At 48.4% G+C, this 21,746-nt stretch overlaps 1 protein-coding gene across 1 annotated transcript in view; it reads left to right on the forward strand.

The window, feature by feature from the left end:
* The first annotated feature begins 18,429 nt into the window (after positions 1 to 18,429).
* The window catches only part of trpn1 (transient receptor potential cation channel, subfamily N, member 1), a 331,698-nt gene continuing 328,381 nt past the window's right edge, over positions 18,430 to 21,746 (forward strand). The window contains exon 1 of the mRNA XM_078540988.1: positions 18,430 to 18,579. Within this exon, the coding sequence (XP_078397114.1) occupies positions 18,430 to 18,579 (150 nt within the window). The remainder of the gene's footprint in view (positions 18,580 to 21,746) is intronic.

Here is a 21,746-nt window from a genome sequence, read left to right on the forward strand (position 1 = left end):
CAGGGTGTCCTGGAGGGAACAGTCCCTACAGAATATTGACAAGGGGGTGAGGGGAAGATGTGTCTGGTGGTGGCATCAGGCTGGAGTTGGGGGAAATGGCGGAGGATGATTCTTTGAATGCGGAGGCTGGATTGAAGGTTGATAAACCCCCTAGACCAGATAAGCTTCATCCCAGAGTGTTGAAATAGGTGGCTAGAGATATAATAGATGCATTGGTGGTTGTCTTTCAAAATTCTATAGATCCTGGAAAGGTTCCTGTGAACTGGAAAGTAGCAAATGTAATCAGATTATTTAAGAGAGGAGGAAGAGGGAGAATGGAGAAGTACAGACCTGTTAGTTTGATGTCAATATAAGAAATATGTTAGATTCTACTATAAAGGATGTGATAACTGGACAGAGTCAACATGGCTTTATGACAAGGAAATCTTGTTTGACAAACCTGTTGGGTTTTTTTTAATGCGGCTATTATTTGTAGCATAGAGAAAGGAGAACTAGTGGATGTGGTGTATTTGGATTTTCAAAAGCCTTTGATAAGGTCCGACACTGGAGGTTAGTAAATAAAACTAGAGCTCATGGGATTGGGGGTAATATACTAGTATGGATTGAGAATTGGTTAACAGACAGAAAGCAGAGAGTAGGAATAAGTGGATCATTCTCGTGATGTCAGGCTGTTACCAATGCGGTATCGCAAGGATCAGTGCTAGGTCCACAGCTGTTTACAAGCTGTATAAATGATTTGGGCGTGGGGACCAATTGTAATATCTCCAAATTTGCTGATGACACCAAACTGGATGGGAAGGTAAGTTGTGAGGAGGATGCAATGAGGCTTCAAGAGGACTTGGACAGGCCAAGTGAATGGGTTAGAACACAGCAGATGGAATATAACGTGAATAAGTGTGAAGTTATATGCTTTGGTAGAATAAACAGAAAGGCAGGGTATTACTTAAATGGTGAGAGTTTGGGAAGTGCAGGTGTCCAAAGGGACCTGGGTGTCCTTGTTCATGAGTAACTAAAGTTAGCATGCAGGTGCAGCATGCAATTAGGAAGGCAAATGTATGTTGGCCTTCATCGCAAGGGGAATTGAGCACAGGAGTAAAGATGTCTTGCTGCAGTTGTATGGAGCCCTGGTGAGACTGCACCTGGAGTATTGTGTACAGTTTTGGTCCCCTTACCTAAGGAAGGATAAACTTGCCATAGAAGGAGTGCAACGGAGGTTCACAGATTGATTCCTGGGATGGCGGGATTGTTGTGTGAGGAGAGATTGAGGAGACTGGGTCTGTATTCCCTAGAGTTTCGAAGAAGGATCATTGAAACTTACAAAATTCCTACAGGGTGTGACAGGGTGGGAGTAGATGACAGGTGAGTCTAAATCAGGGGACATAATTTCAGGATAAGGGCAGACCATTTAAGACTGAGATGAGGAGGAATTTCTTCACTGAGAGGATGGTGAATCTTTGGAATTCTCTACCATAGAGGGCTGTGGAGGTTCAATCATTGCGCATGTTCAAAACAGAAATTGATAGATTTCTGGAGAATAATTGCATCAAAGGATATGGAGATAGTATGGGTAAGCAGTGTTGAGGTAGATGATCAACCATGATCAAACTAAATGGCGGAGCAGGCTCGATGGGCTGAATGGCCTAATCCTGTTCCTATGTTGCTATGTTCCTATGCCTGTCCTGGTGGGGGACTGTGGTGGTGACACACTGGACACTGGGTTACTGGGCAGTGGCAGCAATGGGGAGGGCCCTCTTGCTCTGTCCCAACCTTTTGCACTGGGCATTTTGGCCATGAGTTTGGAACTTTTTCTGGGCAACCCAGTGCCTGGGGTGGAGTGGGGCCCCGAGCTGCTACTGCCGCCCTCTGGCGGAGTGTTCCCAGAACACCCCAGAGAGGATCCCTCTGTGGCTGATCCTGGGGTTGGGATTGGGACAGGGATAGAGTCTGCTGGTAACTCTGAGCCATCTGCCACACTCAATGTGGTGGGGGGAATCGGTCTCGCACAGCGACTGCCCGGAGGATGATGGTGGCTTGGTGGAAGGCACTGGCGACGAGTTGGTGTCCATCGCCAGCGAAACAGTGCATGCCCTTGTGCCCCCCATTGAGTCCCCCCTCATCCCCCCAAGGGGAGCTCCAGGAATTCCTTGCTGGTAACCTAGATCACCGTGATCGAGTCCAGCTGGCCCTCAGCCTGTCGGAGCTGGTAATGCTCATCTGGTCAGTCCGCTCAGCCCTAAACACCTGGATGGGAGCAGGAGCATGAACCGGAATGAGCAGCACTGGCTCAAGTCGTTCCTTCCTGGACTCCTGAGGGAGTGGAGTGTTAAATATCCCTCTCCTCCCTCTGCACATTAGGCTGCATATCCTTGACATGAAGATAACTGCAGCCATCCTCAACATTAACAGCAAGAGAGAAGCACAGCGTCAGTTTCAGAGTTTCTCAATCCTTATTGATGGGCAGCATGTGCTGTGCTTCCTGTAGGAAACCCACACCGATCCGAGAGTCAAAGCTATGTGGCTGCTGGAGTGGCTTGGAGGGGTCTACATGAGTCACCTGGCCTTGAATTCTGGTGGGGCGGCTATCTTGTTGGCCCCACATTTCCACATTTTCAGCCAGAGATCTTGGGGGTCAAGGTGCCTGTGACAGGCTGTTTGTTCCATCTCAGCGCTGGGGGGGACGTGACACTTCATTTTGCGAATGCGTATGCTCCCTGGGCTAGGCAGCAGCAAATACACTTCTTCGATGGAAGTCTCCACTCATCTCAGCCCCACTGACGAAGGCAAATGCGTTTTCCTCGGTCAGGGTGGGAGGTCGGTGGGGGGGAATCTCAACTGCACCCGGGGTGAGGGACTGGGTCAGTGCCCCGCATCACTCAGCATCGGTGGGGCAATTGAGGGACCTGATCAGGTCCTTTGACTTGGTGGATGTCTGGCGGAACCTCCATCCCGAATCCAATGTCTTTTCTTTAGTGAGGCCTGGAGTCGGAGTGTCCAGAATCGACCGCCTTTACATTTCTAAGGTGTTTGTGTCCTGTGTTCCAGTGGCTTCTGTGCAGCAGGTGCTGTGCTCAGACCAGCAGGTGCTGTGCTCAGAGAGGGTATGCACCGTCTCACTGGTGATGGACTCCAACTCGTCCCCAGTGCCCTCCACCAAGCCACTGAAGAGGGTATTCTCTCCCATCCAGCAACTACCACATAGGCCAATTGAAGAAGAGAAACTACAATCCCCGACCACATAGCGACCTTTACCGGTTTTATTCAAGCATATGCAAGGGAGCCGCAATCATTCCTAAGAAGGAAGACCGAGCAGCTCCCTGATTGATTACATTTCATTACTTTATGTACTCTTTCTTATCACAATACATTTGAGTACATTTGAATATATCCAATCGGTAACCTACACACAGGTACCATGTTAAAACTATCCTATTGAGTACATAAACATGTGATTTTGCTAACCAATTATTCTAAAGGGTGTATACATAATTATGTTATCCAATCAAAATTAAAATATGTATGCAAGACCTTGGTTCTCACAACTCGAGTCTGCTGTTGTTTCATCAAAGACCCCTCTGTCCATTGTATGTTTTCCCATATCTGAGCTAAACCATCTGCCCTGTCCCTATCTGAGAGAGGAGTATACCTAAACTCACTTTCTGTTATATTTTATCTCCAGTCCAGCTCTCAAGGCTTCACCGCATCGTTGCACCACTTGAATGGCTCTGCCTGTGGCTGGACATTAGCTCATCTCTTGAAACTGTATAAATCACACAAACTCAAAGCCCCTTTGTGTGCAATATACATCTGCTTACCCTCAGCTGTCAATAGGTTTAACATCCATGGCTGCTTGGAGATTTGAAGTGCTCTTCAGTAAATTCTTACAGTGTTCTCATTTAACAATTTTAATTTTCCCCTAACACCACCATCGTCCTCCGGACAGTTGCCTTGTGAGTCCGATTCCCCCCACCGTGTACCGGCACTTTAACAGCCTGCTGCTGGAGGGCGAGCGGTTCCTGGACTAGTTCCTTCATTTCTGGGCCGGCTGGAGAAGGAAGTGGGGAGGCTTCCCCTCCTTGAGGCTATGGTGGGACGCGGGCAAGGCTCAGGTTTGCATCTTCTGTCAAGAGTACACGAAGGGGCCGACAAGGATGTGGAAGTCCAGGGGTTGAGAGGTTGGAGCAGGAGGTACTCGACCTGGAGTCCAGTCTCGGTCAGGTCCAGGACACGGTCCTGAGGAAGGTGTATGAAGAGAAGGGCGCGCTGAGGGACCTGCAACTCATCGGGTCCTGAGGCACGTTCGTGAGGTCACAGATCCGGTTCCTTCAGGACCTGGACCGCAGCTCCTCTTTCTTCTACCTGCTGGAAAATAGGCAAGGTTTCCGTACGCAGCTCCTTACGCTGCTGGCTGGAACTGGAGGGAGTAAGAGCTCAGACAAGAGTCTACTATTCTGCTCTGTTCTCACTGGATCATCCAGCGAGGATGCTGGCAGGGATTTGTGGGAGGACCTGCCACTGGTCAGCCCGGAGGGAGCTGAGAAGCTCGACACTCCTCGCACCTTGGCAGAGCTGACTGGACAGTCTCTCGAGGGGCAAGTCCCTGGGACTGGATGAGCTGACCGTGGAGTTCTTCAGGGCGTTCTGGGATGTCCTGGGGAATGACTACACCTGGGGTCCTGGGGGGAAAGTGTAGTGACTGGGGACATGCCCCTTCCGAGGTGCAGAGCCGCAATTACCCTGCTGCTCAAGAGAGGGGATCACCACTTCCTTAAAAACTGGTTATAAAATCTTTGCCAGGGTGATGTCTTCTCACCCTCTGCACCATGCTGAACCACATGATCCACCCTGACCAGTCCTACATGGTTCCAGGCTGCACCATTTATGATAACATCCACCTGATCTGGGACCTGATCCGCCACTCCCAGAGAGCTGGTCTGTCTGGCGCCTTCTGCTGCCTTGATCAGGAGAAGACATTTGATAGGGTGGATCACAAATATTTATTCGGGACTCTGGGAGCATTCTGGTTCTGGACGCATTTTGTTTTCCTGGATCCAACTTCTGTACACTGCCGCTGAGTGTCTAATTAAGGTTAACGGGTCTCAGATGCTGCTCCTTCTCTTTGGGAGAGGAGTGCATTAGGGCTGCCTCGTGTCCGGCCAGTCATATTCAATTTGCGTGGAGCTTTCCCTGCACCCCATGCAGAAGAGGTTGTTGGGATTGGCAATGCATGGGCAGAGCATGAGGGTCATCCTCTCAGCTTACGATGATGATGTCCTCCTCATGCTCACAGACCCAGCTGGCCTGTAACGGATGCGTGAGTTGCAGAAAGTCTGCTCCAAGGAGTCCTCCGCCCGGATCAACTGGGGAAAATGTTCCGGGCTCCTGGTTGGTCAGCGGCTGATGGACTCCCTGCTGGAGAAGCTTGGGAGTACCACCCATCTTCTCAACTGGAGGTCTATCTCTGCCCTGCTGAGTGATCCTGGTAAGAGTTGGAGGGGCTGGACAGGACTGCTCCGAGTGCTGTCCTACAGGGGTTGAGCATTGGTCATAAACCAGCTGATCGCCACAATGCTGTGGTACCGGGTGGTCACCTTGACCCCTACCCCAGAGTTTGTCACAAAAGTCCAGAAGATGCTCATCGACACCTTCTGGGACAAAAGGCTGCACTGGGTCGCTGCTGAGGTTCTGAGTCTCCCACCTAGGGAGGGCGGTCAGGTGCTGTTGTGCCTTCACACCCAGGTGGTGACCTTCCACCTTCAGACCCTGCAACAATACCTTCATGTTGAGCTCCCTCCTAGATGGTGTGCCCTAGCAACACATTTCTTCCGCCAGATGCATGGCCTGAATTATGCGGTGCAGCTCCTGTTTGTTGACCTGAGGGGTCTTTGTGGCTCCTTGCAGGCGTTGCCAGTCTTTTGCCAGGGCCTGATCAAAGTCTGGAGCATGGTCGCCTCGCGCCAGAGCTCTTCCCCAGCCAGGAGTAGTGGCTGCCATTAGGGAGCCGCTGCTCGGGAATCCACACCGCGGCTGACATGATGTCTGGCAGCTGGTGGAGGAGACGTCTCTGGCTGCTGGGGTGGCCAGAGTAGAGGACATGTTGGGTGGTGGAGAAGTGGGCTGGGTGGCACCATTCGAATTGGCAGGTTGTGGGTTGGTGGATCTCCAGCTTGCGGACAATGCCTTCCAAAACCTGGAACCTGCTGTGCTCGGCTCCGACACCACACCTGGGCCAGGATTTTACGTGTTAGTTTACGTGTTAGTTTACGTGTTAGTGCGGCCGACCTGGGAGAATGTTAAAACACGCACATGCGCAATATTATGGTCGGCAGGCACATGCGGGAGTTGGCAGCATGCCTGGCGACAACTAATCAGCCACTTAAGGCAATTAAAAGGGCTATTGACTGGAATCTTACGTTGCCCATCCAATTTTTCAGTTGGCAACACAGGCAGTTGGTCATCCCATTTTTTTTATTTTTCTTATCTGAAGGCAGGAGCATTGGCTGTGTGAACTGTTAGGAGTTCAGGTGAGAGTTTGCTGTTACTTCATCATTGGGATTTCAGGCCTTCTCCACTGGTTTCTTCTGAAGTATTTGCTTCGTTAACCTTGTCCTGAGGACACTCTCGTTTTGTCCACTCAGTTGGAGCATTTCTGCCCATTGCAGCCTTCAGTGCACGGGGCAGTGCCACCATCATCTCAGCAGATAGGGATTGTGTACTCCGCTGGGGGCACCTCCTCTGAGGAGGAAGAGAGGGGCAGAAGGGAGAGGAGGCCAGGTGTCCGCAGGCAGCATCACAGAGAGACCTGCGGGAGGAGAGGCACAGACACAGTTGGTGCAGGGCCAGCAAGAGCAGTAAGGCGGACAGGACAGCAGAAGACGTCACTATCCAGCTGCCGGAGTGTACAGGCAGCGATCCAGCTACCTCAATATGTCTGAGGTCCAATGTTGCAAGAAGCTCCGCCTCTCTAGGGACACCATGACATCATTATGCCAGACAATTGGGCTGGAAATCGCCTCCAACTCTGTGGGCGTGCACTCAATGCCAGTGGCTCTGAAGGTCAGAGTCACCCTCAATTTTTCTGCATCTGGATCTTCCCAGGGGTCAGTGGGGGATCTGTGTGGTGTGTCCCAACCAGCTGTCCATAGCTGCTTCAAGCTCAGACAAATCCTCAATTTCATTCATTACCGGATGGACCAAGCCAGTCAGGCTAAGCGAGCCTGAGGCTTTGCAGCTATTGCTGGGTTCCCCCACATCACAGAATCACAGAATCACACAGTACAGAAGAGGCCCTTCGGCCCATCGAGTCTGCACCGACATGTGAAAGATACCTGACCTACCTACCTAATCCCATTTACCAGCACCTGGCCCATAGCCTTGAATGTTATGACGTGCCAAGTGCTCATCCAGATACTTTTTAAAGGATGTGAGGCAACCCGCCTCCACCACCTTCCCAGGCAGCGCATTCCAGACCATCACCACCCTCTGGGTAAAAATGTTTTTTCTCACATTCCCCCTAACTCTCCTGCCCCTCACCTTGAACTTGTGTTCCTTTCCTATCTCTTCTGAACACCCTGTACCCAGGAATATTTAAGATCCAACAGCACCTATGGAGAGAAAGTCAGAGTTAACGTTTCGAGTCCGTATGACTCTTCTTCAGAACTAAAGAGAAGTAAAAATGTGGTGAAATATATACTGTTCAAGGGGAGTGGGACAGGTGAAGCTGGACAGAGGGCCAGTGATAGGTGGAGGCAAAGGAGAGATTGCAAAAGATGTCATAAACACCGAGGTTTCCCATCCATGGTGGTTGACAGGGCCCTCAACCGTGTCCGACTCATCTACTGCACCTCCGCCCTCATACCTTCCCCTCCCTCCCAGAACAATGATAGGGTCCCCCTTGTCCTCACTTTCCACCCAACCAGCCTCTGCATTCAAAGGATCATCCTCCGCCATTTCTGCCAACTCCAGCATGATGCCACCACCAAACACATCTTCCCTGCACACCCCCCCACCCCCACCCCACCCCCATCAGCATTCCATCAGGATCGCTCCCTCCAGGACACCCTGATCCACTCCTCCATCAACCCCAACACCTCAACCCCCTCCCTCGGCACCTTCCCATGCAGCCGCAGAAGGTGCAACACCTGCCCCTTTACTTCCCCCCTCCTTACCGTTCAAGGGCCCAAACACTCCTTTCAAGTGAAGCAGCATTTCACTTGCACTTCCCTCAATTTAGTCTACCGCATTCGCTGCTCCCAATGCGGTCTCCTCTACATTGGAGAGACCAAACGCAGACTGGGTGACTGCTTTGCGGAACACCTTCAGTCTGCCCACAAGCATGACCCAGACCTTCCTGTCGCTTGCCATTTCAACAAACCACCCTGCTCTCATGCCCACATGTCCGTCCTTGGCCTGCTGCAATGTTCCAGTGAAGCTCAACGCAAACTGGAGGAACAGAACCTCACCTTCCGATTAAGCACTTTACAGCCTTCCGGACTTAACATTGAGTTCAACAACTTCAGATCATGAACTCTCTCCTCCATCCTCATCCCTTTTTGATTCCCTTTTTTTCAAATATTTATTTTTAGATGTTTATATATATACATTTTTTCCCACCTATTTCTATTATTTTTAAAAGAAATTATTTCCATTCATTGTTTTATCCCCATCTTTTAGCCTCTTTCGATCTTTTCTCCCACATTGTCCCCTTCACCCGCCCCACCTCTAGCAGGACCATCTGTCACTTGTTCATTCTGTTTTCTACTCTTAATGTCACCATTAGCACCTCCTTTCGCCAATGTCGCCACCATCAACACCCCTTCGACCTTTTGTTTATGACATCTTTTGCAATCTCTCCTTTCTCCCTCACCCTGACTTCATCTATTAACTTACTATTCTCTATACATTGTTACCTGCCCCTCCCAGTATTTTGTGCTCCCTGGTATTCCTCTCTAATATTTTCTCTAGGTTCCCATACCCCTCCAAGTTAGTTTAAAGCCCTCCCAACAGCATTAGCAAAACGCCCCGCAAGGAACTCAGTCCCAGCTCTGTTCGGGTGCAACCCATCCAGTTTGTACAGGTGCCATCTCCCCCACAGCCTGTCCCAGTGCCTCAGGAATCTAAAGCCCTCCCTCCTGCACCATCTTTCCAGCCATGCATTCATCTGCCTTATCCTCCTATTTCTGTACTCACTGGCGCGTGGCACTGGGAGCAATCCGGAGATTACTACATTAGAGGTCCTGCTTGCTAATTTTTTTCCCAGCTCCCTGAATTCTGATTGCAGGACCGCATCCCCCTTCCTACCTATGTCATTGGTACCCCTGTGGACCACGACTGCTGGCTGATCAACCCCCCCAGGAAAATGTCCTGTAGCCGCTCTGTGACAGCCTTGACCCTGGCACCAGAGAGGCAACATACCATCCTGCAGTCACGTCTATGGCCATAGAAATGCCTGTCTGTTCCCCTAACCAATGAATCCCCTATCACCAAAGCTCTTCCGTTCCTCTTTCTCCCCTCCTGTACAGTCAAGCCGCTCATGGTGCCACAAACTTGGCTTTGACTGCGCTCCTCTGAGGAACCAGCAACCTCACCACCTTCCAAAATGGGAAACCAATTTGTGAGCGGGATCCTTGGCGACTCCTGCACTACCTGCCTACTTCTCTTGGACTGCCTGGTGGTCACCCATTCCCTCTCTGTTTCCAGACCCTTAAGCTGCGGTGTGACCACCTCTCTGAATGTGCTATCCATGTAGCTCTCAGCCTCGCGGATGTGCCAAAGTGACTCCAGCCATCGCTTGAGCTCTGAAACCCGGAGCTTAAGTTTCTGCAGCTGACAGCAGTTCCTGCACATGTGGTCCTCTAAGACACCAGTAGTGTCCATGCCTTCACACATATCACAGGACACACATTCCACTTGACTGAGCTGCCCTGCCATGCCTTAACTCTCCTACGTTAACTTTATTCTACTTTGGATTATTTATATTACTTTATTATATTGGCTCTTAAATTCCCCTTATTCCTGGTTAAATCCAAGTATAGGAACTTTTAAAAAAAATACACTTTTCTAATTTACTCACCGGTTCCTACTTACCAAGCTCTTTTTTCTGAGCAAGGATAGACCTTCTCACTGAACTCCCTCAATCACCAAGCTCCAACTGAAGCTCTCTACTGCAGCCAAACACAGCACTCTTGGGACTTCTCTGCAAGATGTACTGACCAGTAACCATGCTTGACATCAAGATTTGAGAAGAATTTTGCACCTGCCAACCTCAGATTTAATGCTTCTATTTTGTAAGGACAATGTTTCAAAGTGACATTTAAACTTCATGGATTGAGGCATACTCACAATAACCTGTCCTTCTTTATGACTGATATGATTGAGCTGCACCAATCTGGGTGCTCATGTACTCTTTTAATGACTCTGTCTTTCTCTATTTTGTCTCGTTAGACTTTCAATTTGTCTTATATGTGGATGCTGCACTTATATGGTGGATCAATTGATGGACTTGCATTCTCCTGCAAGTGTAATGTTGCAGCACCCCTGAAACTGCCAATTTTGTTGAAACATTCTGGATATTTCAATGTTAGGTCATAAACTGAGATGATAGGAGTATTTTCTGAAATTGATCTGCCTTGTGAAGTGTGACTGAGTCCATGAGTCGATACTAGTGTGAGGTCCTGACATGTTGGTAGACCAGCAATCACTGAGCCTTTAGTTTCCGCGATGCAGAACATCTGTGGCACCCAGGAGGAGTGACTGTACTTGCACTCCAGGACTATTGACCCTGCACGTGGAATTAGTGAACTGTTGTACGCCAGAAGTTTCTCAGCAATAGGTTTCATAATGGCCTTCCACATCTGTGGACCCATGTCTTTTAGAATTCACAGAGTTAGTATGTTGATGCTTTCCCCTGTGTCAATCTTGGTCAACAATGAATTACCACCAACTTTCTTAGGGCAGATAATTCAAATCTTGGCAAACACTTTGGATGGTTTGATGGCATCTATGCTTTCCACGCGATTGACAGTGTGAAACATGTGTTAACCCCTCTTTGCCTTGTCATGCACACCATTATCATTCTCTGGTTTGTCAGTCACCTCATGGATATGTTTCTGACGGGATACTAGATGGTCAATCTTATTGCTTTTGGGTACCTGTTGTGTATGGTCTATTGGGTCAGTGCATGGCTCTTTGTAGCTGCATCAGCCTTTGCTCTAGTGCGTTGCCACTGTCAATGGCCCTTTCTGCCACATGCCTTGCAGAATTGATGAAAAGCTGAGCATTTCCTTGGTGCATGTAGAAGTCCACACCTTCCACAGGTCTTGCTGGATTTGGGTGTCCCAGTGAATGTACTAACAATTGGGGTTGTGCTTAGAACCAGTAAGCTTCATCAACCTGCGAGGATCGCTTCGTACTTATGTCCATACTTGATCAGCTCTGTGATGCTATACGTTTGGGATTATCTGGCAGGTCTTTCTGGAACATTTCCATGGGAGTGGATGTGATCACCAGCTCAAAAATTCTGTCTACTAGCTCTGCATTTGAAAAATCACAGTATGTACCCTTTTCTCGGTATCTACTGACAAAGTGGCCCATGGATTCTGTGGGCTGTTGTCGAAATGACATGAACTCTAATCGATAAATATCGAAGTTTAACCTGATTCTGAGCCAGTATTCCCATATATTTTGAGGATCCTTTAGCTCTTCTTCTGTTAATCCTGACATGTTCAGCCTGCCTAGACCTTCATTCCCAATTATTAGGTGAATTTTTGTGACTTGCTTATCGGTTTCAGACATACCTGAATTATTTTACACATTTTGAATTTGGATAGTAGGGCAGCTGCATTCCAATTCAAACTGGGGAATTTTGAGGACATTCTGACAAAACCCCTTTGACCTTCCTTCCTTCTGTAGTACCTGGGATGAGTGTTGCTGCTTTCTGAAGCTCCGCCTGTGAAGACAAGTTGTGCCAGGAACACGCCAGGGAGTAACGGCATCTTTGTTTTTTACTCAATTTACTGTTCAGCAGCTCCTGAAGCCACCTGTTACAATCGCAACCTTCTCTGGCTCGATTTTTATGACGTTTTTTTTTTTGTTCGACTCTCCCTTGCTTACTATCGATCCGGCCCACACCCTGGTCACTCACCTTTCCCGACTGAGCTAGCCTGGTGCTAGTCCTCTCGATGCGCTGTCCCACTCACAGCACTAACAGACTATGTGTTGCAATCTCTCCACGAGGGATCTGTCTGCTTACCAGCTCTTGAGCACTAGCTTGGCTCTGTGTCTCCAAAGCTATTCTTTGCAGTCACCAGGCTACATTTTGAACACTCTCTGATGCTGCAACTTTGTTGCAGTCTGACCAAAATGTCGAGGGTCTTCTCACACCATGTAGCACGATCTAAGGCTGTTCACCATGTCGTACCTGTACTTAACCTTGCTGTCGCCTGTGTTACCACTGCTGATCACCATGTCGTGTCCATATAATGACATAATATCTTATTTACTGAACAAGACACAAGGCCCCAATCGCTCATAAGGGATTTGCTCATTTATTAACACAAAGCACATGAGAACAGTTATACATGGTTATAAAGCTTGAAGATATCAGGGCTGTGTGCCTGTGCTCTGCTCAAAGCAAAAGCGAAACTAAGGCTGGATCACAAGACACATTTCCCTTTTAGTGATGTCATGCTGATATCCCTTAAAGGCATATTACAACAGAGGGGCCTGGACAGAGTAGACAGGGAGAAACTGTACTCACTTGTGAAAGGACCAAGAACGAGAAGGCACAGACTTAGAGTAATTAGTAAAAGAAGCAAAACTGATATGAGGAGAAACTTTTTTAAGCAGCAAGTGGCTAGGGTCTGGAACGCACTGCCAGGCAGTGTGGTGGAGGCAGGTTCAATTGAAGCATTATCTGAAAAGGAAGAATGTGCAGGGTTATGGGGAGAAAAAGGGGGAATAGCACTCGGTGCTAATTATTTAAATGACATAACAGAGGGTTGGAGGAGTCAGCAAGAGAAGAACAAATATAAAAAGCAGAATTCTTAAGCTGTATTATTGGAGGAGGTTCTCAGTGGAGGTCTTATTTATTCTTGGGATGTGCGCATCACTGTCAAGGTCAGTGTTTGTTGCCCTTGAGAAGTGGTAGTGAGCCATCCCTTTTGAACCGCTACAGTCCGTGTGATGTCAGTATACCCACAGTGCTTTTTTCTGCAGTGGCTAGCTAGGCCATTTCAGAGGGCAGTTAAGAGTCAGCTGTGGGTCTAGAGTAATGTGTAGGCCAGACTGAGTGAGAATGGCAGCTTTCCTTCCCTAAAGGATGTTTGTGAATCTGATGGGCATCTGTTAATATTATGATTATTAATTAGGTGAACATTGTATTCCAGATTTATTAATTGAATTTAAAATCCCCAAGCTGCCATGGTGGGATTTGAACTCACGGACTGAATTTAATGTTCCCTTGCCATTAGGCCCGAAGGCGGGGGAGCAGGCTAAATCTAGCCAGTGGCCTGCCCGCTGCCCCCTGCCCTCTGCAACTTTGCCAGCAGCTGCGGTAGTGTCGGACAGCCTGCCTGCCAGTGGGCCGGTTGAGGCTTTTTAGTGGCCAATTAATGCCCACTTAAGGCCCTCAAATTGCGACCGCTGGGATTTAATGAGCACTGGGAGAGGCCCATGCCAGATGACCAGCCTGACGGGTTTCTCTGCATGGGTGGTAGGTACACAGGTGTCCTTCCTTAATGGGCCCTCTGGATCCAAAAGCAAAATACTGCGAATGCTGGATATCTGAAATATAAACAGAAAATGCTGGAAATACTCAGCAAGGCTGACAGCATCTGGGGTCGATGATCTTTCATAAGAACTGGGAAAAGTGAGAAAGATAATAGGTTTTGAGATATTGAAGCAGTTCATGTCCAAATACAGCAAGACCTAGACAATATCCAGGCTTGGGCTGGCAAGTGGCGAGTAACATTCACGCCACACAAGTGCCCGGCAGTGACCATCTCCGACGAGAGAGAATCTAACCACCTCCCCTTGTCATTCAATGGCATTACCATCACTGAATCCCCCACTATCAGCAGCCTGGGGGGCTTACCATTGACCAGAAACTGAACTGGGCTAGCCATATAAATACCGTGGCTACAAGAGTAGGTCAGAGGCTTGGAATCCTGCGGTGTGTAACTCACCTCCTGACTCCCCAAAGCCTGTCCACCATCTACAAGGCATAAGTCAGGAGTGTGATGGAATACCCTCCACTTGCCTGGATGAGTGCAGCTCCAACAACACTCAAGAAGCTTGACACCATCCAGCACAAAGCAGCCCACCTGATTAGCACACAATTCACCAGCTTAAACTTTAATTCCCTCCAGCACCAATGCACTGTGGCAGGGGTATTACATGGATAGACTGGGGAAGCTGGGACTATTCTCCTTGGCGAAGAGAAGGTTGAGAGGAGATTTGAAAAATGTGTTCAAAATCTTGAGGGGTCTGGACAAAGTAGATAGAGGGAAACTGTTCTCTTGAAATAATTGTCCAGTTCTCTTTTGAAGGCCTCTATTAAATCTGCCATCTATTGATGGAAGGTTTGAGAACGAGAGGTGGCAGATTTAAAGTGGATGGCAAAAGAACGAATGGCGACATGAGGAGAAACTTTTTAACCCAGTGAGTAGTGATGATCTTAAATGCACTGCCTGAGTGTATGGTGGAGGCAGATTCAACAGAGGCCTTCAAAAGAGAACTGGATAATTATTTCAAGGGAAAAAAATTGCAGGGCCATGGGGAAAAGGTTTTTTTAATTCATTCATGGGATGTGGGCTTCGCTGGTTGGGCCAGCATTTATTGCCCATCCCTAGCTGCCCTCGAGGAGATGGTGGTGAGCTGCCTCCTTGAATCGCTGCAGTCCTTGTGGTATAGGAAAATACACAGTGCTGTTAGGGAGGGAGTTCCAGGATAGTGAAGGAACTGCGATGTATTTCCAAGTCAGGATGGTGAGTGACTTGGAGGGGAACTTCCAGGTGGCGGTGTTCCCATCTATCTGCTGCCCTTGTCCTTCTAGATGGTAGTGGTCGTGGGTTTGGAAGGTGCTCGCTAAGGACCCTTGGTGAATTCCTGCAGTGCATCTTGTAGTTGGTACGCACTGCTGCTACTGTGCATCGGTGGTGGAGGGAGTGACTGTTTGTGGATGTGGTGCCAATCAAGCGGGCTGCTTTGTCCTGGATGGTGTCAAGCTTCTTGAGTGTTGTGGGAGCTGCACTCATCCAGGCAAGTGGGGAGTATTCCATCACACTCCTGACTTGTGCCTTGCAGATGGTGGACAGATTTTGGTGAGTCAGGAGGTAAGTTACCGGTTGCATGATTCCTAGTCTCTGACCTGCTCTTGCAGCTACAGTATTTATATGGCTCGTCCAGTTCAGTTTCTGGTCAATGGTAACCCCCCAGGATGTTGATAGTGGGGGATTCAGTGATGGTAATGCCATTGAACATCAAGGGGCGATGGTTGGATTCTCGCTTGTTGGAGATGGTCATTGCCTGACACTTGTGTGGCGCAAATGTTATTTGCCACTTGTCAGCCCAAGCCTGGATATTGTCCAGGTCTTGCTGCATTTGGACATGGACTGCTTCAGTATCTGAGGAGTTGCGAATGGTGCTGAACATTGTGCAACCATCAACAAACATTCCCACTTCTGACCTTATGATGGAAGGAAGGTCATTGATGAAGCAGCTGAAGATGGTTGGGCCAAGTACACTACCCTGAGGAAATCCTGTGGTGATCTCCTGGGGCTGAGATGACTGATTTGCAACAACCACAACTACCTTCCTTTGTGCTACGTCTGACTCCAACAAGCAGAGAGTTTGCCCCCATTGACTCCAGTTTTGCTAGGTCTCCTTTATGCCACACTTTGTCAAATGTAGCCATGATGTCAAGGGCAGTAACTCTCACTTCACCTTGGAGGTTCAGCTCTTTTGTCCATGTTCGAACCAAGCCTGTAATGAGGTCAGGAGCTAAGTAGCCCTGGCAGAACCCAAACTGGGCATCAGTGAGTGAGTTATTGCTAAGGAAGTGTCACTTGATAGCACTGTTGATGACCCCTTCCATTACTTTACTGATGATCGGGAGTAGACTGATGGGGCAGCAATTTGCCCGGTTGGATTTGTCCTGTTTTTTGTGTACAGGACATACCTGGGCAATTTTCCACATAGCTGGATAGATGCCAATGTTGTACCTGTACTGGAACAGCTTGGCTCGGGGCATGGCAAGTTCTGGAGCACAAGTCTTCAGTACTATTGCTGCAATATTGTCAGGGCCCATAGCCTTTGCAGTATCCAGTGCCTTCAGCCGTTTCTTGATATCATGTGGAGTGAATTGAATTGGCTGAAGACTGACATCTGTGAAGCTGGGGCCCTCTAGAGGTGGCCAAGATGGATCATACAATCGCCACTACTGGCTGAAGATTGTAGCAAGTGCTTCAGACTTTTCTTTTGCTCTAATGTGCTGGGCTCCTCCATCATTGAGGATGGGAATGTTTGTGTAGCCTCCTCCTCCTCCAGTGAATTGTTTAATTGTTGACTGGATGTGGCAAGACTGCAGAGCTTAGATCTGATCCATTGGATGTGGGATCACTTAGCTCTGTCTATCAGTTGCTGCTTATGCTGTTTGGCATGCATGTAGTCCTGTATTATAGCTTCACCAGGTTGACACCTCATTTTTAGGTAGGCCTGGTGCTGCTCCTGGCATGCCCTCCTGCACTCTTCATTGAACCAGGGTTGATCCCCTGGCTTGATGGTAAGGGTAGAGTGAGGGATATGCCGGGCCATGTAGTTACAGAATGCTTTTGAGTACAATTCTGCTGCTGCTGATGGCCCACAGCGCCTCATGGATGCCCAGCCTTGAGTTGCTAGATCTGTTTGAAGTCTATCAAATTTAGCACGGTGGTAGTGCCACACAACACGATGGAGAGTATCCTTAATGTTAAGGTAGGATTTTGTCTCCACAACGACTGTGCAGTGGTCACTCCTACTGATACTGTCATGGACAGATGAATCTGCGGCAGGCAGGTTGGTGAGGATGAGGTCAAGTATGTTTTTCCCTCTTGTTGGTTCTTCACCACCTGCTGCAGACCCAGTCTAGCAGTTATGTCTTTTAAGACTCAGCCAGCTCAGACAGTAGTGGTGCTACTGACCCACTCTTGGTGATGGACATTGAAGTCCCTCACCCAGAGTGCTTCCCTCAGTGCTTCCCTCAAATGGTGTTCAACATGGAGTAGCACTGATTCATCAGCTGAGGGAGGGTGGTACGTGGTAATTAGAAGGAGGTTTCCTTGCCCATGTTTGACCTGATGCCATGAGACTTCATGGGGTCCGGAGTTGATGTTGAGGACTCCCAGGGCAACTCCCTCCCAACTGTATACGACTGTGGTGCCACCTCTGCTGGGTCTGTCCTGTTGGTAGGTCAGGACATACCCAGGGATGGTGATGGTGGTGTCTAACATTATATGACTATGTCAGGCTGTTGCTTGATTAGTCTGTGAGACAGCTCTCCCAACTTTGGCACTAGCCCCTAGATATTAGTAAGGAGGACTTTGCAGGGTTGACAGGGCTGAGATTGCCGTTGTCGTTTCTGGTGCCTAAAATAAAAATAGGGCATATTATGAGCAGGGATTCTCTTCTGAGGTTACAGGAAGCTGTGTCACCCATCTGTGCTAAAGCTCACCTGTGCCTGAGATCTCTATTTTGATCATATATTAAAATTCACTCTCATTGCTATTTGTAAAGACCAAATAATTACAGGGTTGGTGCAACTAACATTTTGTCCAGCAATTTCTCCTAGAAAGAAATACTGCTACATTTTAGGATTTAAAGCAAGTCGAGACAGTTAAAAGTGTCTCAAATTTTGGAACTGATATGTTTATTATGAAGAATGAAATTTCCATCAAAGTCAGAGAGAAAATTCGAGTGAATCCTATTTTTAGAAATAAAATTTTTAAAAATCATCAGGATTGACTAACAAATGGAGCCGAGTTTTACATCTTGACAGGGAACAGGTCGAGAGGGTAAAATGCCCTCAGAGGCAGTACTGCTTTCGCATAAGCGGTGAAAAGCTGCCTTAGTGTAAGACTGAATCCAAGGTAACGGGCTCCTAGGCGGAGTTAGAAAAGTTTAACTGGTGCAGACCGAAGGTCCTGATTGGTGCCGATCAAAAGAAAACGCCAGCTTCAATCTCTCGGTCTCTACCTCCTGCAAAGAGAGCCAGAGGGTGAGATGAACCATCGATCAGAGTGAAACCCATTCACAGCCACAACCTGCCACCGTACAAAGCGGAACAGAGCCAGCCTGGGAGGGAGGGAGAGAGGGGAGAGGGAGAGGGTGGGGGGGGGTTGGGGGTAGGGGGAAGGCGATTCCAACAGGGTTGGAAGGAGCGGAGCAGATGTTGGGAAGATGTCGGAGACGAGTTCCATCAGCTCTGGATCGACAGTGGGTTCAGGCAGCCGGCTGCTCCAGCTGGCCAGCAGAGGAGAGTGGGGTGTCCTGGAACAGGCTCTGAAAAGCATGGACAAGGGAGACCGGGACATCACTCTCACCGACGAAGTGTGTAACTTTTTTTTTTCTCTCTTCTTGCTACAGTACTTGTCATTCATTCTATTTATTACTGCGGGCTGACCCGCTGCAGGGCCACCGAGACTCTCCCTCTCCCTCTCTGCGCTAACAGGACCAACATTCCCTCAGTTAAAGCGCGGGGGACTCTCCCGGGCACAGCAACTGGTATAGTTACTGGTTCCAGTTGGAAGGTGTGTGTGTGTCCCCCCCCCCTCCCCAAGAACCTCTGACTGGCAAATAAGATAAAGGTCACACAGTGAGTTCACCAGAAGAACAGTCACTCTATCAAAGAAAAATAAACTGTTCTTAACGCAAGACTGCAATCACCAAGCCAACATTTTATTCAGGGCTTGGCGCTATCTGAAGGTAGCTTGACATTTTTTTTTCTCGCCCCTCCCCTCCTCTCCTCTCCTCAGCTGTTTAAAATGAACGAAGTCCCCCTTCAGAGGGTTGTGGGTTCATGTCCCACTCCCGGAAACCAAGGACTGTGATTGTACTCGAAAGAGTTGCAATCTGTGACTGTTGATAACTCGAAAGAGTTTCAGTCACAGTGATCACTCGGGTGTTTTCTGTTGGCTTACCATCGATTTTCCACTGAGGGGCTTGCCGCTTTCCACCGAGGGGAGGACATTCGGCCCATCGCACCCCGGAAGGCTCTTTGAAAGCCCCCCACATCCCCCCCCGCCCCCCGGACCTCTGCAAATCACTCCCTTTCAAGCTCTTCTGAAGCTCACCGTCGAATCTGCTTCCACCACCCTTTCAGGCAGCACATCCCAGATCATAAGTTACTGCGTGAAATAATTTTCTCCCCCACCTCCCCCCCATCAAGTAGAAAAACAGTCCATTCCAAATCTTACATTTGCACCTGCTCCCTGACCATTTATTCAAATAGAAATTTCTATGTTCTCATTTATAATGGGAAACTATGAGCTGGATTCTACAACCTCCCATCCCACCAGTAGGTTGGTAGCTGGGGGTTGGGGGGGTGGTGGTTGTGGGGCGGCAGCATAAAATTAGATGCCGTGCCATGGGCAGTTTTCCCAGTGCCTACCCATCCACCCCGACCGTAACTTTGCCAGTGATGGAAGAGACGTGAAGAGGCCCAAACACCCATGGGTCAATTGAGGCGCTTAAGCAGCCAATTAATGGCCTCTTAAGGACCTCCTCTAACCGCTGCTGAGATAAGGAGGTAGAGGCCCACTTCAATTGTGCAGCCTGGCAGCTTTCATTGCCATTATATGGCTTGGCATGGGGGTAGGGGGGGTGTGAAACCTGTTTTGCGGGCGCTCCATGTACCTCCAAGGTATTTCCAAGGTACCCAAGATTCACCTTCCTCTTCCCACCCCTGCTCTGTCCACCTGACCTCCCACCCCTCACATCTACCTTGCTGGGGCCTGCCAGTCTGGCCTTGCCCCCCTCCCCCATTTAATTTTGTATCTAGCTCTATCGACAATCACCATTGGGGACAGCCTGCAGTCCCAGCAGTGGCCACCGCTCCCAGTGACACTGCTGGGACCAAGGAGCTGCCAGCCATTTGATTGGCAGCAGCTCTCTGAGGCGGGACTTATTACTCAAACAGGAGTGGAGGCCCACATGAAGCCAAATAATGGACCAATGGCTATTAATTCACTGTGGTGTGATGTAATAAAGTAGGGGCGAATTCACCCCTGACTTTTATGCTGACCCGCACCCCATAAATTCCAACCCTATGTATGTAAGCTTGTCACATTGTTACATCCTCCTGCCTGTAGAGATGTTGAGGAGTCACTACTGGAGGGAAAATTTAAATACAACGTGAAAAATTAACATAGACAATCTCCATTAAAATTTGGGCATAGGAATTGACAATGGAGATTTAAGAATAAAAGCAGAACATACCACTATAAAATGGGGACTGAATTACATATGTGCTACCCGGTTTAATTATTGCCTGTTCTAAAATCTTGTTTGCTTGGTTTTGATTCCCCATGTGCAATGCACAAGAAATCAGCTAGCAAATAATGATTACAATTTAATGACAGATGAAAGGATTAAAAAAACATTGTTGTTAAATCATGTTTGCTATATCAAAGTAAACCGGGTTAAATATTTGCCAAGGGAAACACATTAATTCCATCGAGTGTTTGCAAGGAGTTATTTTTATTAAAAGTTGTGGGAAGTTATTAAATGATTTACTATGCCCACTGTACTTCAGCAATGCATAAACTGCTGTGTCTGTTTATTGTGATCTTTATGTCGAAATAGACAAATAATAAATTTAGTTTAAGAGGAAGGGGACTCAGATATACAACTCTTTAACAGATTAAACCATTTGAGTCAATGCTCAAATGTGGAGGAGCATTTGCTTCATTTTTCAAGCAATCGACTTGGCTTTTTGAGGGATAGCTGCATAAAATGAATGAACAGGACATAAGTGGAAAGCCGTACAGACGGGTGTCTGAAATGAGGAAGCTTCATTCATTCGCATTGAAAAACCGAGGATTGCAGTGAATTAAGGTCTTCACAATTACAAAGGGGACAGATAAAGTCAATCCAATCAAAATTCTCACATGGATACAGGGTTCAAAACTAAAGACCTAGTTTAAAAATGAAGCAATTAGGATTACAATTTTTTTTTGATGAAATGAACTTTTTTTTGCACCTGAATGGGATTCTTTGGGGAACTTCCTTCACTTGCTGAAAAATAATAGAAATCAGGTGCACATAATAGAATGTATAGGCAGAGATGGTGCCTCTCCCAGCTAATAGCCTGTCTCCTGATGGCCAGGAAGTCCCAAGCTGATTTTTGTTGTCAAGCCGTTAATTGTCTCAGGGCAAGACATCTGTCCGTACCAGGGAGCCTCCGAGAGCTGCCAGCCAATCAGAGGGCCGGCCAGGAGTGTTGGCCACTGCTGAGACTACCAGTCCCCAATGAAGAGCATCACTGGAGTCAGATAATAAGATGACTCACGGGGAGGGGGAGGGGGTAGGTTTTCGCCAGACCCAGTCTGGCAGGCCCCAGTGATGGTGTGAGGGGTCACCATCGGGAGGGTGGGGTTGGACAAACAGGGGCGGGAAGTATCATGTGGGGAGCCTCCATTGGGCACAGGGTGCTTGAATAGGAGGGACTAGCCCCCCACCTCCCCAGCCCACAGCAAGGCACTCCCCACCACTGGTAA

Source organism: Cetorhinus maximus, chromosome 4 (assembly GCF_964194155.1).
Source record: "Cetorhinus maximus chromosome 4, sCetMax3.hap1.1, whole genome shotgun sequence".
Classification (NCBI taxonomy): Eukaryota; Metazoa; Chordata; class Chondrichthyes; order Lamniformes; family Cetorhinidae; genus Cetorhinus; species Cetorhinus maximus.